This window comes from Pempheris klunzingeri, chromosome 9, assembly GCF_042242105.1.
Source record: "Pempheris klunzingeri isolate RE-2024b chromosome 9, fPemKlu1.hap1, whole genome shotgun sequence".
Classification (NCBI taxonomy): Eukaryota; Metazoa; Chordata; class Actinopteri; order Acropomatiformes; family Pempheridae; genus Pempheris; species Pempheris klunzingeri.
Genome location: NC_092020.1, coordinates 3,614,017 through 3,633,748, shown reverse-complemented (window position 1 = coordinate 3,633,748; position 19,732 = coordinate 3,614,017). Strand labels below are relative to the sequence as shown.

General features: G+C 45.0%; 1 protein-coding gene across 3 annotated transcripts in view; it reads left to right on the top strand.

Moving 5' to 3' along the window:
* Positions 1-19,732, top strand: part of ebf1a (EBF transcription factor 1a) — a 52,037-nt gene that overhangs the window by 16,646 nt on the left and 15,659 nt on the right. For 2 of the 3 annotated variants that reach the window (XM_070836358.1, XM_070836357.1), the window contains exons 7-10: positions 12,164-12,245; positions 13,245-13,386; positions 15,689-15,819; positions 17,325-17,451. In XM_070836358.1, coding sequence (XP_070692459.1) covers positions 12,164-12,245; positions 13,245-13,386; positions 15,689-15,819; positions 17,325-17,451 — 482 coding nt within the window. Of the gene's footprint in view, positions 1-12,163; positions 12,246-13,244; positions 13,387-15,548; positions 15,555-15,688; positions 15,820-17,324; positions 17,452-19,732 lie in introns of all 3 variants that reach the window. The other variant, XM_070836359.1, reaches the window with a different exon arrangement.

Below are 19,732 nucleotides of genomic sequence, written 5' to 3'. Positions count from 1 at the left end.
CACACACACACAGGGCAAGCCTCCACCTGTTCTCCTCTCTCCTCTCTTGCCTGAGGGGACTAGTATGGTAGATAACAGTTTGAGTGGGCCTGCTGCAAAACACTAATCAGACCTAACACTGCCTAATTAGCACAGAGTCCGCTGATTGGCTTACAGCAATAATTAACACAGGTGAGAATAATTAGCTCCCCATAGACCTATTTGTGTGTGTGTGTGTGTGTGTGTGTGCGCGTGTGTGTGTGTGTGTATGGAGGATGTTATTATGCAGTCTTAGTCCCCAGTGAGACTGAGGAGGCAGAGAGAAGAATCAAACTCATTACTGAAACCAGGCCAACCTGTGTTAGGTGCTCTGCTTTCCCACACCCAGAGAATTAGCCATAGAGATCCACCTCCCATCTCTCTCTCTTCTCTGTGTGTATGTGCTTACTTTCTCTCTTTTCCCTCTCTCGCTCTCTCTCTCCCTCTCTCCATCCCTTTCTCTTTAGCTCCCCACTTGCTGATGACTGAAGGTGCGTTTGAGGAATCTCACCGCTAGGTGAACCTGCTAAGATGAGATAAAACACAGGCGTGGGGCATCTTTCTATCATTTTCTGTTTCTCTGGTGGTCTGCTTCTCTCTTTTATCCCCCACCCAGCCCTACTTCAATCTCTCTTCAGCGTAGTAAGAACGAAATGGGGAAAAAAAATGTTGGCGAGCGCTGTCTTCCTCTCCATATAAAAAGCTTGAGCATATACAGTTGCATCTCCCTCTCCATAAAATTGCATATCGCACACTCCATGAACCACTACTTACCGCCCGGCTGTATATAGAAGATATTGAATCATGCTCAGCCAACACCTCATGTTGCCTCTCCAAGAGAGAGGAAGAATGAGATAATGAGAGAGACTGAGAGGGAGAGACAAAGAAAAGAAAAGGAGGACAGTGTTTTGCTGAGAGACTGGCCGTCGTTCATCAGACTGTAAGCAGCATGGTGTCCTCCATCTCACTCTCCCTGGTTATTTTTGCCAAAGAACTGCTTCTTTGATCAAGCCGACATCACAGAGAAGAAGACGGGCACGCAGACATTGAGAGGGGGTTAATATTGTAACACAATTGACGGCTTGTCACTTTTAGCTCCGAGGCACCAACGTCGTTGAGTAGTTAGTTAGGTGCTGGATAGGGAGGTAGAGGGGGGTAACATACACATAGCACACACACACACACACACACACACACACACACACACACACACACCTCGAAGAGCTTTTTGCTTGCTAAATAAATAACAAGCAACGATGTAAATTGGTGTTTTCCTGGAGTGTGTGGCTGCTCCTGGGATGTATTTTTCATGTCAAGACATTTTAGAGTGGTTTAGGAGTACAGGATGTACAGATAATGAATTTAACCCCCCCACCCCTCCCCCCCAAAAAACTGCACAAACACACAGTTTTACTCTCATACATACACATGGGGAAAGGAGTCAAATATTCACCTGACCACAGGTGCATCGCAGCATTAATGCGAGGCACATTCAGGCTGACTCCCGCCCCCATCTCCCTCCCTACACTATTGTTCTCTACCCACCATGGCTCAGGGAGGTGCCAGGGGTGACATCAGCCTATAACCATACACTAGTAGAAACACAGTGGGAGAGGAAAGCTCATTGTTGGCTGACTGATCTCCAGTCTTGCGCTGACAAGCCTCCCATGTTCGCCAGATTTGTTTTTTGTTGTGTTCGCTCCTGGTAAATGCTTGTCTCTCAAAACAGACAGCTAGTTCCTCTGTCACACCGAGGCTGTCAACACAACACTCACCCTCACTGTACTCCACGTCGCACTGAGCTGTACGACACTCAGACACACACAGAGATGTATGAGCTAAATGGATGTACTCAGAGGCAGCTTAAATGCATATAAGAGCTGTTAAAGTGATGTTTACAGGAGGCATTTGCATAGTGTTCATAGCACTTTCTGCCTCCTTTCTCCTTCCCGTACATACACACACACACACACACACACACACTCATAAGTCCCTCTTTTCCCCCTTGAATACTCTTAACAGTCCTTCCTGACTAAAGAAACAAAATGAAAGAACGTTGATTGAGGCAAAACAAGGAAGGTTGTTTTTTCATATTTCCTGTTTCAATAATTAATATGCATGAGTTTTATGGCCGCTTAAGATGCGATCAATTATTCATTAACAGCATGTTAATTGCATCCACAGTCGTGAATATTTAACCAAACACTAAATCAATGGGGTCGAATGAGCAGCAATATGGACATTTTATAAGCTTTGCCAAAATTAGGTTAGGCTTTAATGAAAACGCCAGAGAACAGATTGAAAAGGGACAAATGTGAGGAAAGAACCGACTTCACGAATGGACTGAAGCTTATGTTTCAAAAGCAGACGATATGAATAAATGCAAGGTTGTTGACTCGTAATAGTGTAGTCAGTGACTCTTAGACTTTTCTTCTGCTTTGTCTCTTTATTCTCATCTCCTCCTTTTTTAAATGGAGAGGATGTAATCTCTTCATCTCTGCCCACTGTAGCCAGCCTTTTTGGCTCTCAAAGACTCCAGACTCCTTTGTCCTGGATCTTTGTGTATTCGTGTGTCTGTGCAGCTCTTGTTTGTGTGTGTGTGTGTGTGTGTGTGTGTGTGTGTGTGTGTGTGTGTGTCATAGCAGTGTCTGGACGTTGACATTTCTCTGCTTGGATAACCATCGCGCCCTCTGTCCCTCTGTCCCTCCAGCCATGACGCAGGGTAATGTCACCTGTCAGTCTCAAACTCCTACTTACAACCGCTGTCCCCCTTAACTCCCCTCGCCCCCCCTCCCCACATGGACCACCACCAGCCCACCATCCTCTCACCCCGACCCTAACTGCGCCTTACCTGCATGGGAGACAAAGCCCTCACCATCTTCCCCTTCCTCACTCCTTTTTCCTCTCCAGAACCTCATATGACTCCATATCCTCCTGCTCTTTAGTTGTCTTATATCCAAATGGCAACCCACCCCTTCCTCCCCCTCGCATTTGGGCCCAAGACTCCACAATATGGAACGGGAAGACAGCGCATGCAGTGAATGGGAAAGTCAGGGGTGGGAAGTTGACTTTTTGTCTGAAACCCAGTGCGTTCTGCGCCTGTTTTCAATTACTCTCCCAGCACAGGCAGGGTGGAGGTTTATGCGTTATATGGGAATGTAATTGACTATAACTGCCCTCTTAACATTAACCAGGTGTACTAGCTGAGTGTGTGAGATTAGGCCCCGGGTCTTGGCCGTTATGGTGTGTGTGGACCGTCTATGTGTGTGTGTTGTTGTTGATGTATTTATGCCCTGCCCCTGTGAGGTGCTGCCCATTAGCACCGCATTTAAATCTGCCATTTTTCCTGTGTGTTTCTGTGCACATGTGTGCTTATGTGTGTGCATACTCCAACGACTTGTCCCTTTGTGTAAGTTTCATCATGCATCTGCCTCCTTGTGCATAAGTGAACGAAAGGGAAAGTTTAAAAAAAAAAAGAGGCAGGATACAGATCCAGCCAGCTTCAAGGGGGGGCCTGACTTTACAAGGACAAAGTCAAAATGGGCCCATTCACAAGGCTGACACACTGTGATTTGTATGTATAGTGCTGTGCAGCCTGCGGGGCACTAGCCCAGGGGCTATCACTGACACCCAGACCAGTGTGCGAGCAGGGGGGAGGTGGTGAAGGCGAATGGGGTGTATGCGCGTGTGTATAGGAGGAGAGGGTTGTGTGTGTTGGGGAAAGAGAAGCATCAACAGGCTGTCAATCAAGCCCTGGCCACAGCCTGTCAGTCCTCGATAGAGCTCGTCCGGGGGAGAATGGGAGTCCCTGGGACCCTGGGAGGAGAAAGGAGGAGGAGGTGCAGGAGGGGAGGTGGGGGAAGCAGCGAGGAGATGACTTTCTGTCTGTCTCACTGACTCAGGCTTGATTTGATATTTGATACCGAGCATATGGCATTTGAATGCAAATCTATTTTGATTGTCCCGCCGTCTGATAGGGTTAAGAGGAATCTATAGGGGATATGCATGTGTATCAGAGAGAGCTGGTTTGGAGATACACACATACAAAATGATACAGCGAGTAATTCAGATGGATTATATTACTCACCAATTCACTTGCATTAGGCTTTCTTTTCTCCAAAAGCAATATAAAGATATTCAATCAGAATAAATATATAAGATAATGGGTCAGAGGTGACAAAAATGTTTTATGTAGTGATTCTTATCCCCCTGTGGTATCTGGAAAAACTTGGCAGTGTATGTATGTGTGCATAGTGAACAATACAGTCTGTGTGTGTGTGTGTATGTATGTTTCAAAATGTGAGCGTGTGCAGGATAATTATTTTCCCTGCGTGCATGTGGAGGATTGTGTTTAAAAGCAAGCATGCCAAGTAGATCGACAGACAGACAGACAGACAGACAGACAGATAGACGGACGGATAAAGCCGGTATTACTGCAGTATGGAAATGCGAGGCTCAGTTCCCTCCCAATTAGAGCAGTGACTTCTGAAATACCATAATACCCATTAATTAGCAGGCTGCTATTTTCTCAGTGATATGGCTAATTAGTCTGCGAGGCTTTACACTATCTGGACCGTTATTATTGGGTTGAAGCCATGCAAACACACTCACGTACACACACTCACACACATGTTCGAGTTGACACTATCACATACGGACCGTATAAAGGAAAGAGGTACACAAGCAGTACACATCGCAACAATTTCCCACAGTTGAGTGACCCTAATTTAAGTGACACCATTATATGCTTCAGCAGCAGCATAGCACAGCATGAGAGAGTTAATGGTGAAGGAGGGGATGTTGATGAACAGTTAGAGACTGGCTGCCCTCCCCTTCAACTATATGCTCCTCATAACACGTTATTATATACTGATAAAATCCAACAAACAGCAGCACTGCCCGTCCCCCTGTGAGGAAAAACAGGGAAACGTTTCAACCCCCTGTAATGACTTGGCATGTGTGTGTGCGGTGCTCTCTCTGCCTCGACAGTCCATCAGTGTCTCCCACCGGACAGACAGGCCACTGACACAGCACCACGAGGCCGGGAAACCTTTTCAATCACTCCCTCACTTTTCCCTCTCTGTCAGGTGGCAGAAAGGAGTGATTGATCTGTTGTTTCTCCATGGCGGTAAAGGAGTGGAAAGAAGTTGTGTTGGGTGAAAAAATAAAAAGGTCTGGCATGTGTGACAACCACTTTCATAAGTTTATTAATCATCTACATCAATAATGCAGCCCTGGCCCTGCTGTTGGTTGTCATGCAGCTTGTGTGTGTGTGTGTTTGCATGCATGCGTGCGAGAGTGTGTTCACACTCCTCGCAGGCCGATGAACTTCATAAGTGTCCCATCACCACTTTAATCAAATTACTTATGAACCAAAATTGACAGTTTTCATTAATTATAAAGGATTATTCTAATTGCGATTCAAATTTATTCATTTAGAACAGACGGCATTCAGTAATGTTTCAGGAAATTTGCATATTAAATGGAGAGGGTAGGCCATTAGCTATGCTAATGTATGCATGATTCCTTATTTTGTGATTGGTGGGCCATATGTAGCAGGCTGGGGGTGTGCAGGTGAGAAATCTAGAAGGAGCTGTAATATGTTTGATAAACACAGAGGGATGCTAAGGCCAAAACACACATGTGCACATGTCCACACACACACACACGCTCACACACACTGTAGGAAGCCATACGTCTCCCGTTCAGTATCATTCTCCCCCTTTCTTTCCCCCATCACACACACTCTGTCTCACATTGTCTTGGTCTCTCCCGCTCCCTGCTTCCATATTCCTCCCTCAAGACCAATTGGAGGGAACAACTTTTCACCTGAGAACAAACACGGCACTCTAATTAAGTTTCTGATTTCTGATCCTGCTGCATTTAGAAACATAACCTTGAGCCTGTGTACAGTCACAGTCATAGTTATGATTTAATATGGTGCTTAAATGGAACAAAAAGAAAGAACTTTTGCAAGCGGCACATTCATCCCCACAATGTATGGGGCTGGTCCCAGGTTGACACAATGCTCTTTATCAAGCTATATATAGTCGATGCATTATGCATTAAGTTTAACATGTGCTTAAATCAACACTATTCAATATGAATACATCAGTCCTCAGCTAAGGTAGAGAGGAGAACAGTTAGGGTAAATGACTGCACGGGGAGGCATGTAGGCGGGCATAAGCACACGGTCACACACACATGCGGTCACACACACCCTTCGGCTGTGTGGCGGCGTCTACCCAGGCTGATGACAGGGCCATTATTCACTGGTCAGTCCCACGAGGGCAGGGTTTGGGCTGGACAGGGTAGCAGACCGTCCCAGCATGGCAGGACAGCGCTAAGGTGAGAGGGACCAAGACCCTTCATTACTCTTGTGGTCTGGGGGCCTGGAGCTTTTCCCTCTCCCTCTGTCTCTCTTTCTCGCTCTCTTTGTCTCTGTCTCCATCAGATTAATGGGCCAGGCCCCGACAGAGGAAGTGTTTCAATCAGCACCGCCTGCCAAGCTTGTCCATCAGCCAGACAGCCTCTTATTCATCATGGCTTTGATGCACACACACACATTCACACATGCATGCACAGATGTTTATTTGGTTGCATTTTGTCCCTGGTGTTTTGGTGTAAAGCCAGACCACAGGTAGCGACGTTATCTGGCTACAAGTTGTTGAAGCCAGCACTCCTTTCTCCTACACTGTTCCCACGCAGGAGAGATCTCATTGCCTGTCTTTCAATGCTCGCTGCACGATTTCTTAGTTGAATTTTGAATGATCCTTTTCGGATGAAATGGATGAAACACAATTGGTTAAGTGTCTCTGGGACTACTGTCCCCAAGCTGGGACTGGAGCTCCGGCTCCAGGGAAGCGAGGAGCGATCTCTCCCAAGTGGGGCCTCTCCCTGAGCGGCGAAGGCACAGTGCGGATCCTCCCTGACCCACCGTCCCCCTCCTCCAGGGTCCATTTGTACTTAGAAATATTTAACAACAGGACAAATTCAGCTGACATGACATGCACACACATTGAGCAGATACAGACGAAGAGGAGGATGGGACGATGCACGGAGCGAGCTGGAAATGAATTTTTCAACACAGTGAGATGTTCTATTTGAATAAATCATGACACTTAAGATAGACATGAGGGCAATATAGAGGTGCTCGCTGCTACTTTGAGGAGTAGCACTCCAAAGGAATGGTATAAAGTGTGTTCGTGCGAGTGTGTGATGGTCCGTCTTTGTCTGCCTATCGTCAAGTTTGTGTATGTTCAATATGTGTTTCTGCGTGTTTTCTTTCATGTTTTGTCTTTTTTAGCTGCGGTATCATCTATCTATATATGTATCTATCTGGTATTAGTGTGGCATCTTGATCTGGATGTTTATCTCCCAGTAAACTGGGCCACTGGTGTCCGAGGCCCAGGGCCAGGCCCAGAGACAGACCTGGTTCTGGATTATTAATGTCACCCCCTGTGGAGCCAGGCCCCCTCCCCCACCCAGTGCCCCCCTACACCCCTGGGGTCAGCCTGCATGGCTCCTGGTGCAAGGCCCCTCTCATAAATCTCCCTAAATTAGTGTGTGTTTGTGTGCGTGTGTGTGTGTGTGTATGTGCGTGTGTGCGTGTGTGTGTGTGTACTTCCACACTTAAACATATACTGCAGGCAGGGAGACAGGTCACCACGAAAACAAGCCAGTCAGGGTCTTGGTTGAAGTGTCAGTGATGCATGGCGGAAAGAGTGAAAGAGTTGCAGAGAAAAGAAAGAATACGAGAAATGAAACACACAAGGGGAGAAAAAAAAATACACAAAGCAGAAGCTGAGGAAGATATTTGGTTCTCTGAGAGCACCAGACTTCACTTCTAGTTTGGTCGTCTATTAGTCACTCCTTTTTTTTCTGCTGTAACATTATATTTGCTTACAAATATTTACACTTAATTTGAACTCGCCTCTGACTTCATTAGGATCGATTTCCTGAGCAAATCTTAATGTTTAATTGCCGAAGTGCAGGATCTTCCATTCCTCTACCTGCTTAGATTAGTTCAACATGTCCCACGGTGGTAACAGGCATGGGGAAGTGCTGTTGTGTCACTTAGTTAACCCCCGAGACAAATGGCTCCCCTCCGGAGCACAGTGAATTACACACCTCATGAAGCATATTAGGAGCCAGACACAGTGCTTTTCTTCTGGAGATGATCTGTACGGCAGAAATGGATGGAGGGAGAGGGAGAGGAGAGGGCTGAATTATGGCATCACCCACAGCCATTTTTACAGCACATTGGCGTCAGAGCAAAACAGAAAGAGCAGAGAGAGGAGGGGCAAAGAATAAAGAAATGAGGCAAAAAGATGTACAATGTGTAACAAAAGGCTGAAAAGATGAATAAACTAGAACTACTGAGGAAGATAAAACCACACAGTTCCAAAGTTATCTGTGTTAAATTTGACAAGGAAAACAACTCTTTACCTCATTTGTTGCTAATGTAGGAAAATTATTAGAAAATATAGCAGAATTGTCCCTCGGAGGCTTCCTTGCTGTTAGCTAATCGCTTAGACAATCTTTATCACCACTGTAATAATATTTAGATGCTACAGGGATTACTTAAAAGTTGTGTTATAATTGCTTTCCTTGTTTTGTTTTTTTATGGGCAGAGGGTGATTTTGTGTTTAATTGCTCCAAAGTGACAAATAATGCCCGTTATGATATGATGAAAGTGTGAGATCATTAAATTACTATGGCGACTGGCTGCATGTGTTTATTCGTTCGTTTTCGCTGTTACAAATTTATGCCATGAGGCTTCAAGAGGCCAAGCAGTTATTTACACAAATTCACTTCCACAGCCATTCCTGGATTTGGGGGTAATTACGTGTGAGCAAAATGGTTTTATTTCATTTAATCCGGCCGGTGCGGCAATTTGCTCTGGTAATATTTGTAGCTGTGGAGTCTGCAAAGTAAAACAGCTTGAAACCAGCCAGGGTCTCGAATACAAACAAGGTACAGGAGGCAATAATCAAAACAAGAATGTATGCAGGAGATATTTTGAGATGAGATATAGTTTTGCAACATTATTTTTAAGAATTTGAAACATCACATGCAGGACTAGAGCCCCGGCATTAAACATACTGAGGAGTCCAAATATCCCTCTCATGTAAACCTTTTATTTATTCATTTAACTGTTAATCAATAATGATTTAAATGCTGTTTTAAAGCCTTCTCACACATTCCTCAGTCACTTTTAAAGACATTAGGTCTAAAGAAATACCAGAGTTATCTTTAAAACACAACTTGTGCAATATTTGAATATTTGTGCCAGTATGTAAAGCAGTTGTCGGGGGGGTACAAGGTGCAAGGCGGAAAGATATACAGGAAAAAATAACATCGAAATAGAAATTGGTGTGATACAGATCTTTAGTGAATGCAACAATAACCAGTAAGCCACCAACTCCAATATGCTGACAGACCAGTGCATACCACCCACCAGCCTGAGGTCGCTGTGCTGCCATTAAGACTGCATGAATTTAAATCTTTCTGATGTTATGGATACACACTTGAAACAGTTTGCTAAAGGTAATGGATAATGAAAACCATATTCTATCAATATTCACTTTTGATGTGTTGCTTAATATCCACTTTACAATCAATTGAAATTAATACATTTGGAGGTTGTGGGGATGCATCTGACAAAAATAGCATCACGAGAAAGAAAGCAACAACTATGAAGCAGTAAATTATCTGATTCATTGTTTAAAAGCAAGGAAAACATGACAATAGAGAGCTGAATGGAGCAAATGAGAGAATTATAGGCTATCGTCAGCGATCTGTCCATATTTACTGGTCAGCTGTCAATCAGATTAACCATAAATCCTTGTGGTAATCTCTGCTGTTGCATATGAACACACGCTGCACTTTATCACCCCCCTCCCACCCCCACCCCCACCCCCTCCACACACACCCACACACTCTGTTGATCCATGTAAATGTGTGCAGTGGTGATTCCAGTCCCCCGGCTCCCTGGGAGATGAGATAGAGCACCGAGGAATCAACATGCTACAGTTTTGTAATGTTTCCGTGCGGCTGACTCCAGACACCTTAAGTCATGTAAATAATAAATCAGATGATCCACGTGTGCAGGAGATCGAGGGGACACGCTGATGTATGGCAGAGCGAATGAGGCATGCTGACTTTCTGACTTACTGTCTTCATCTCTTTTTCGCACTCAATATCTCAGCGCAGTCTCACTTTTTCGTCTTCCTCCTCCTCTCCAATCCAAACTCTAATATTTAACCTCCTGATTTGGTCACCTCTGACTCTGGTGACCCTAACTTTCCCATATCCACTTATCCATCATCTGTCTATCATGAATACCTCAGAGGAGGAGGAGAAGGACACATTGGGGAGAGAGCGGAGTCAATGAATTAAACAGGAGGTGGAGTGAGGAAGGTGGAGTATGTTGGACAAGTGGATGTGGTCCACAGCTGTCTGCGAGGCTGCTCTCTGACCTCGAGGAGATAAGAAAGTTGGGAGACCCTCAGCCTTTGGGGTCCAACAGCCAGTATAAAAAAAAAAAATCCATCTCTCCACTTCATGAATTATTGAGATATTGGCCTACAGCTTCTAAAATATACAGGAGGGTGGTCTGTCTCTCCTTTTCGAATTTCACATACTCTCCACCTTGTCCTTCTGTCTATCTTTCAATCTTTTTCTCCTCTCACTTTCTACTTCCTTTCCTCTCTTCCTTTCTCCCCTCCTCATTCAGATTTAGCCTCTTGCGCCAGCGAGATCGTAAATCAGAACACAAACAAAGCAGGGAGAAAAAAAAAAGACAGCGGCAGAGAAAGACAGTTTGTTATTCACATCATAAGAGGCTTCTTCTTCACTTGAAGAAGAGTGTCTACCACTAACCAGCTGTCGTGCATTTAAAAGTTGTCAGGGATAAATTCACGAGTTCTTGTGTTACATCAGATGCTTGTAATGCGCACAGCAGTAGGCTGGCTCTTGAAATGAGACAGAACTCTGGTCTGTCCATTTGTCTTCTTTGCTCTCTTGTTTTTTGTTTTGCTTTTTTTTTTCTAGATGAAGCAATTGTCCAAGGCACACTGCTGCTTACTGTGTTTCTCTTGACATGTCTCTCTATGTGTGTGTGAGATGCGTTTGCCCGTGCATGATTATATCTAAGGCAGTTGGCTCCAAACGCGCTGCCCAGTGCAGAATCCTAGCCATAACAAATGAACAGAGGGTAGAAAATAAGACATATGAAAGAAAAGCTGAGCAAAGGAGTGATTCTCTCTCTGGCTGGTGGAGATCTGTATTGTAAGCACTTTCAGCTGTCAGCACTTCTTTGAGCTACCTCAAAGGGAGGAGGAGGAGGGGGGGCAGGGAAATGTTGTAGTTTTATTTTCCCCCTTTTTGAGGGTTCCTGTTTATTTGTACACGGCGCTGTTTATTTTCACGGTTCATTTGATACAGTTTTTTTTTTCTTTTCAGAGTGAGAGACAATGCAGAAGGGAGAGATCTACAGTACTGTAGTTTCAGTAAAAGAAGAAGTTGTCAGGCTTCTAGCCTTTGGGGTGGGGCAAGGGAATAAATTGTCAGCCGTCCCCTCTCTGCTTTTCAGGCCTCCGGTGCCCCCACCCCTCCCGCCCCCTCCGCACCCCCTCTCTACTCCTCCGACCCTCCCTCCTCCCTCCCTCATTAAGTATTGATGTGGGTAGCCATACTTGCCATCTCAGCCTATTAATAATGCATGGCAGGTGCTGTTGATGTGGTCTCTCACACTGAGATTGAGAGAGGCAGGAATGGCAACACTGCGCTGCATAGTAGCTACAGCACAACCTCCGTCACACGGCTCTGCAGCTGGGGGGGCCTGCGTCTGCCCCAGTGAGTTTATGGCAAGATGTGACAGCAGCTCGGAGATGGATATACAAGGTAGCATCTTACTCAATATCCCGGAGCTGTTTTTACATAGAAAACTGCCTTTGTCATAAACAACTGATGGATGAGGGAGGGATAGTGTATGAGCCTTGTCTGCCGCTGCTCTCTTATTTGTTTTACTTGTATTTCATGTTGTCTTGAAGTAGCTCATGCTGTACTTTCACTGGCAGGCAACTGCTCTTTCACTTGCTCATTTGTTCCTCTCTCTGTGTCTCGCTCTTTGCATATGCAGGTTCTTCCTCAAGTTCTTCCTGAAGTGTAACCAGAACTGCCTGAAGAATGCAGGGAACCCTCGAGACATGAGGCGTTTTCAGGTGAGATGCAACTGTCTGCACGCATACAGAACGTATGCTACGGTGGACAAGTGGGCCACAACTTCCTGAGACTGTGATTTTTTTTTTTTTTTTTTGCAAAGCATCAGACAAAGCAACAGCATAACCACCCTGCAGTTGAAGAGAAACCAAGCTTTTACAGGAAAGAAAGAAGAGAGCACAGTGTGCACTAACAACAAAATCAAATCAAATATTTTTTTCATTCCATCAAATTTTACAACAGAAAATATCCATGCATGTGCCTCAATACCTTCAACTGTGGAGAAACTGTGGCCGCCCTTGCATAAATGTTCTCTGTGCTTCCGTAACACCCTTAGTAAAGTTACAGATTGCCCCAACATGGTCTCAACAATACACTTAACTTGCAGGCTATACAGCAGCCCCGCCACAAGCATGGCAGGTGGATGCATGAAAATTAATTATAGTTTCACTCCCAAATGCTCAAATGTCCATAAATTTACTTTAAAAGTATTTAAAGCAGCTGTAATTTAGGTTTTTATTATAACAATGGGCCAAATTACTTTGTGAAATGTTAGAGGGGGTGCTTGTGCTGATGAATCCACTGGGAATTATCACCCAGCTCTGCAGTTCACCTCATCTCTATAAAGCATTTTAGCATCTTTCAGCTCATTGTTTAGATTTTTTTTCCAAGGGCCTGCATCTTCACTATTTTGGTTCACTTGCACTTTTCTCATAGTCCTTTACGGCTGCAGCAGGATGCTGTTCAGCTAAAAAAGTCAGCAGAACACTACCTGCCAAGCACCAAGCACCAGACAAAGTTAGTGACTAGCTGGTGAACTTAGTGGAGTATTTAGAATTCTGTGTTAAATCCACGTAAGATTTTACAGGAATGTATAATCTATTCATAAATTAGCACATGAACATGTACACAACAGCATGCTGGATACTTTGCAGGTGTCTACAGCAAAATGAGGCTTAGTCATGAGATCCATGGTTTCCATCTGTCTTTCCCTTTCTCAGGTGGTTGTGTCGACTACGGTGAGCGTGGAGGGTCACGTCCTGGCCGTCTCTGACAACATGTTTGTGCACAACAACTCCAAACACGGGCGCCGTGCTCGAAGACTGGACCCCTCGGAAGGAACACCATCCTACCTGGAACATGGTATCAAAAGCTAGACAAAAAGCCCAGACTCCCTCACCGAGCTTTCTTTGTCTTTCTCACTTTCTTTCTGTCTGTTCGGCTCCCCTCATCTCCCTCCCCTCCCTCACTCACCCCCTTCCCCCCTGTCTGGCTCCGCACTCAACCCCTCCTCTGTCTCCACTCTATCCCTCTCAAACCTGCTCTCTTGCCTTCTTTCTTATCTCCCTCCTGCTTCCTCCCAGATTCTCACTTTCCTCTCTTGTAGGGTTTCTAACTTGAGCTAAGAGAGGAGAGAGTGGTAGCTAGTGAGTCTCTTGTCTCTCCCTTGTGGCTTGCTCCCCTCAGGTCTCTGCCTCTGGGCCTTCTACTCTGCCTCGCATAAGCACTATGTGTCTTATGAGGTCTGTTCTGCTTAAAGCCAACACTGGCTTTATTTCCTCGGAGACCTGCTTTTATCCTCCAGCCCTCCATCACTCCCCATCCCTCAGGTTTTCAAACACACCCATACACACACAAAAAGCCCATGCGCGCACACACACACCCCCGCATGCACAGTCAGACCCAAACCTTTAATACTTCATAATGACATGTGCACATGATTTAGGAGCCCGCACTGATTCCCAAGTCCCTAATCCAGTTATTTTCTCATTTCGATTTCCCAGACATTGAATAAGAGAAACATATTTTTTTTTTCTTTGAGGAAAGTCAACCTCAGGGATGATAATGACAAAAAACTAAGAAGGGATTTACATGATGGCCTACAGTAGATTGCATTAAGATTGAATGTTGCGGTTAAGTCTTTCTAATGACTATTCTCTAGAGGTAAGGTGGTCCACTTGTCCCTGTGACTGGTCTCACAGACGATTAGAAAAGTTCACAAAGACGAGACATATTGGAGACGTCAGCAAGACTTGGATCTTACACAGAAAGAAGAGTGCTCACAGTACGCTAACAGATGTTCCTTGTGTCAGAGAGATTTGTTTGGGCATTTCCTCCTCTCTGATTTTCTATTCTCCTGATGACTGGGTTTGGAAGGGAGAACAACAGGAGTAAAAACAAAGAGAGGAGGGGGTAAAAGTGCATAATGGTAAAAAGAAAAGATTAAATGGTAAGATAGAAGACAGCGGTTTCTTTCTGTTTCTAGTGTGTGCTGAGTTTGTGTGCAGGATACACAACTTTGGGGGCCCATTACAGGCGGTAATAGATGAGCAGTGCATAGAGTTGAACAGATGGCACCGAGGAACACCCCAAAGTATAATCCTATCACATGGATTCACGTTCCACCATCTGGTTAATCCACACACACAAGCACACACATGCACATGGAGCGCACATAATATCAGCGGCTGTGAAAAGGAAGCATCTTAGGCCATGATTACGGCCACAGATTGCTGCTTGGTGAACGTTGATCTCTGCAGGCGTATCGGGGGGCTAAATATCATTCCAGCTTGTTGGGGAGGATCAACAGAACAGGGAGTCAGGCAAAGAGCAAAGGCTAGGCTTCAGGGAAAAAAGTCAGCCTAGTCTAAAGTGGATTATGCCGCTTTACAGAATTACAGCATGTCTGACAAGCTGCATATCTGTTAAGGAGAGGAGATTTAGCTTGTACAAACATGTATTTTCCCAATGCTGTTCTTTTCTTCAATCACATCCAGTAATCTCCAAGTCCATAATACCAACAGATAAGTTCAAAAAGCACATTGAATACCAGTTATTGAAAATGTGGTTTATTGTTGTTATCCCATGTACTTTGTCCGATAAGATATAAAGAATATGTTTTAAGAGAAAACATTGAAAGCTTACAAAATGCATTACAAATATCCAAGCAGGAGCAGAAATGACCCTGTGTGGTCAATGTGCTCAGCGGCCAGACGCTGAGGTAGCTGCTCAGATATATGAAACAGACAGCTGAGCAAGAGCTAAGTGTTTGGTTAATGAAGGCGGCGTATTCCGAGGGCAGAGCTACTGTTGGCTCTGCTGTGCTCCCCGGTCGCGTGGCCTTTGATCAGACACTCAGCACACCTGACATTTACACGCCTGCACGCTTTGCCACGTGTCATAAAACAAGCGCACCGCCGCTGCCCTCACACACAGGGCAGGGGTGATGTTTAATAACGGGGTGCGTATAATCATTCTGATTAGTATTCCTCGCTCGCCCCCGACCCCTGGGAGAGAGGAGAGAGGTGAGTGTGTGTGTGGGGAAGAGAGAGAGATGGCAAGAGATGAGGGGACTGTACATGGTGCCAGCAGTGAGGACCTTTATGGTTCTGTCGTTAGGTTGGTTAGGTTAGCATCTAATCTATTTTGTCTCTGACTCTTGCAGCAACCCCCAGCATCAAAGCCATCAGCCCCAGTGAAGGCTGGACCACAGGGGGCGCTACCGTCATCATCATCGGGGACAACTTCTTTGACGGCCTGCAGGTCATCTTTGGAACCATGCTGGTCTGGAGTGAGGTGAGTTACCATCTGGCCAACTGAAAGAATGTAATTTCCAACCTCTTTGGCTTGGCGCCCATTTAAAATGTGGCAATGCAACCCCTTGTCACATCTAGTGGCCTTGGTGTGGACATGAGTTGCAGTAAGTTGCAGTTTAACCAAATAGTGTTTTTTCAATTCTCAGACTGTTTCATTTGACGGCTATTTAGAGGAATAAAGAAGAAACATAAAGTCAGAAAACACACATATATGTATGCACAATTTGTGTAACTAAAGTATATTCTTTATACTCTACTTATGATTTCAAGTCACTTAAAGATAAATACTAAACATTAGCTTCTCATGTGTGGAGAATCCATTTGAGATTTTTTACTCGTTCAGTCAAACTCAAGGTCTCACCACGGCCTCTGAATACTTGCAACATTTTATAGACTGAAAAAAAAAAAAATCCCGTACCTGAGAAAATAAAAATTGATTAAATAAAATTGACAGTGATCATTAATTGCCCAGCTCCAAAATGTTTCCCAATCTGAACAGCCTGCTTTTTCATTTCTCTCTGTAGCAGTTTGTATTTTTGTTGTATCTCTTCTCAGCTCGCTTCCTGTCCTTTAGAACGTTAGTATCAGCCTTCTTGTAATATGTGCACAACGTACTGTATGAATCTCTTTGTAAGGAGCATCTGCCACATGACTAAAATGTAAATGTAGTGTATGTGTGAAATTGAAGGTCAGTGAGCAGCGCAGTTAAACAGCTTTCTCTTTAGTAACGGAATAATTCTATAAAAAGCTCTTATATTATCTCTCTGAAAGGTGAGTGGGGCCAGACAATGGTAGAATGAAAGCCTAGATAAGTGAGCAATGAAAGGGACAGTTAGAACAACACACACACATACACACATGCACATACACAAGGCGCTGGCAGCAGCATTGATAGCTTTTGAGCGCCACTAGCTTTGAGTGCTAGTTCACTATAGCGTGCAGAAAACGAGCACTCAGTGAGGTCTCATCTGTGTTTTGTCTTGTTACCGTTTTCCTTCAAAGACCCTTCAACATATACACACAGACATACGTGGCGAGCGGGCTCATCAACCACACTAAGTGAGCCTGTTTAAGACACAGTGGTGCTTTAAAGTAGCTAACGGCAGCTAGACATCCTCAGCTGACAAACACAGAGACAGGGGCAGCAGAGACGAGCATATTATAGGTTTATTCACACTGTGAAATAGACGTATGCAGAGGAAGGTGTGTTTTATTCATAAACAGATAACTGCTTTTGAACCCCTCTTACAGAGCCCATGTCAGCACTGATAACCATCCTAAGCCTCACAGTGACATTGCCTCGGGGTACGAGGCCACCTGAGGGCTTTAGCGCTAACACATCATTTTCAGGCTGATTATACAAAGAAAGAAAGTCAAAAGCTGCAAAGGAAAGGTCTGAGGCGAGCTGAGAATAGTCCCCCGAGCGCATGTTTGGATATGAAGTTTCATTGCATTAATCTTTCTGCCCTCTCTGCGTCTCCATAGCTGATCACCCCCCATGCCATTCGAGTGCAAACTCCACCCAGACACATCCCCGGGGTGGTGGAGGTCACGCTGTCCTACAAATCCAAACAGTTCTGCAAAGGCACACCTGGACGCTTTATCTACACAGGTACTACCTCCACCTAACACTTACTAATGAGTCTAATTTACAGTGCAATCTGAGGAGATAATGTAGCCCCAAACTAACTCTCTGCTGGCTTTTCTCGTGCACTTTTCTCCCAGATTCTCTCATTTCTACAAACAACAATTTGCCTGTAGAGTAATGTGAAAAGAGCCATAATCGCATAAAAATGTCACATAGTGGCTTTAAGTTTTATTAGGACCGTATATTTGCAATATCTGCTAAAAGTAACCTGGTACAGTTCATATACTGTAACTTTCTCTACACTGTTTCTGGAGAAAAATGTGCATGCTAAACAATTTAAAATTCAATAACATTACTGAATAATTCAGCAAAAAAGCCTATGGATCAGAGGAGGAAAAGTGTTTGCCCTCTTTTATGAAGCAGGTGAAGGTCAGGGGGAGGTTTAGCCTTTTGATTAGTGGGATTATTGAGATTTAACCCTGTCGAAGACATGATTCACAAAGGAAGAGATCCATGAGGAGGGTGAGATTTTTAACAGTGAGTGCAGGGGCACAAATAGCTTGAGAGTTACATCAGAGCGTATTGGTGCAGAGTTATAGCCATGCGGTGAAGAGAGCGGCACAGAGAGTGAATGTGAAGCTGTGATTAACCAATGCGAGGCCACAGGTCCCCGGGGAGATTGTGAATCACATAAATCTGTCTGTAATCTCAACCACTGATAGACTTAGGCTGTAAGCCCCAACTGGAATTGCCAACATTTGACAAAATCACAACTAAGAGTGAGTGTGTGCATCACGTCTCCGCCGTGCATTTTCTGCATCTTGTGTGTGTCCTAATTACTGTGCATGGACAGAATCCATGACCATGGGTGATAATTATGACTATGTGTTTGTGTACTGATGGGAAAGGCTGCGATAAACTGCCTGTGTTTGTTTGCACCTATGTGCGAATTTAATCCAAGCACACGCATGCACGTTGACAACTAACTGCATTACTAAGAAAGGGGGCAGATGGGTGGGCAGCCTTTGCCATGCCAGAGCTGTCCAACAGTCCGCACTCTGCCAATCCCATAGAGCTGTGTATATGTAAGTGTGTGTGTGTGGGTGCATGTGGAGCCATTTAATGTGCCAGACATGTGGGAACCGTATACATAAATGCCCTATCTCTTCCCAGCCCTCCACTCTTTCCCCTTGTCACATTCCCTTATTCAAAACTTGCTTCTTTGGATGAATTCATCCTCTCTCTCTCTCTCCTCTCTTTGCCTCTTGGCTTCTATGGAGGCACATAGAAGAATCTCAACAGGTGTGGGGTAGCGAGAGGTCATCCACTGGGAACTGAACACACACACACTGTGATGCTGCTTGCCAAGCACTGGCACCTTCACGGTGACACAGTCAACCGTGTCGAGGCATAGATCCCAGTTCTACTCTTCACACACTTCACTTCAGCCACTGCTCTGCACCCTCAGCGGGTATTTGTACCTCTCCCATAGCTCCTTTATCGGCCCCTTTTTTATCATTTTACGACGTCCCGGCGAGGAAGAACCCCTCAAATTTGGGATCTTGAATGAGAGGCAGAGAACAATGAGAGGATGAGCAAAGTATTTGGAGCAAAAAAGCAATTGATGAGAGTGGAAAGTGGTGGATGAAAAAGGGAAGAGAGGAGAAGGATGGGAGACAGGGATGGAGGATTACCATGGGCCATGTTGCCCTCCTGGGTCTGTTTGGCACCAGTTTGCACCCAGTTGCCAGTGGGTACTAATCATGGAGGATTGGCAGCGCTGCGTGGCAGCTGGCAGCTAGCACACACACACACATCAACACAGCCCCACACTCGCAAACATGCATATACTCATATATTACTTGTGCACGCACGATCACACACACATGCGCACACTGAATTACATTGGGGACAGCTGGCATTGCTAATCAACTTCAGCTGAGGAGAGGAAAGCGAGCAGCTCACAGACCTAATTAAGTCACCACATACCCAATACTGCTGCTACTGCTACTTTGCAAACATACCCAACACATACACACACACACACACACACAAACACACACACACCTAACCCATCTATAGGTTTACTCCCCCCCCCAACATACACACACCCTCCTCTGCGTGATCACTGATGCTCCACAACCGCATGTTGCTGAATGGAAAAATTTCAGCCGTAGTTCAGGACAGAGGAGACAAGCAGGGGACTTTTGGTGCAGAGGAGATTCGGAGAGAAGCTATTACAGTAATGTGTCCTCTGCCGTCTCTGAGGACTCCTCTGCCATTAGACTTCAGAAAGCTCCAATTA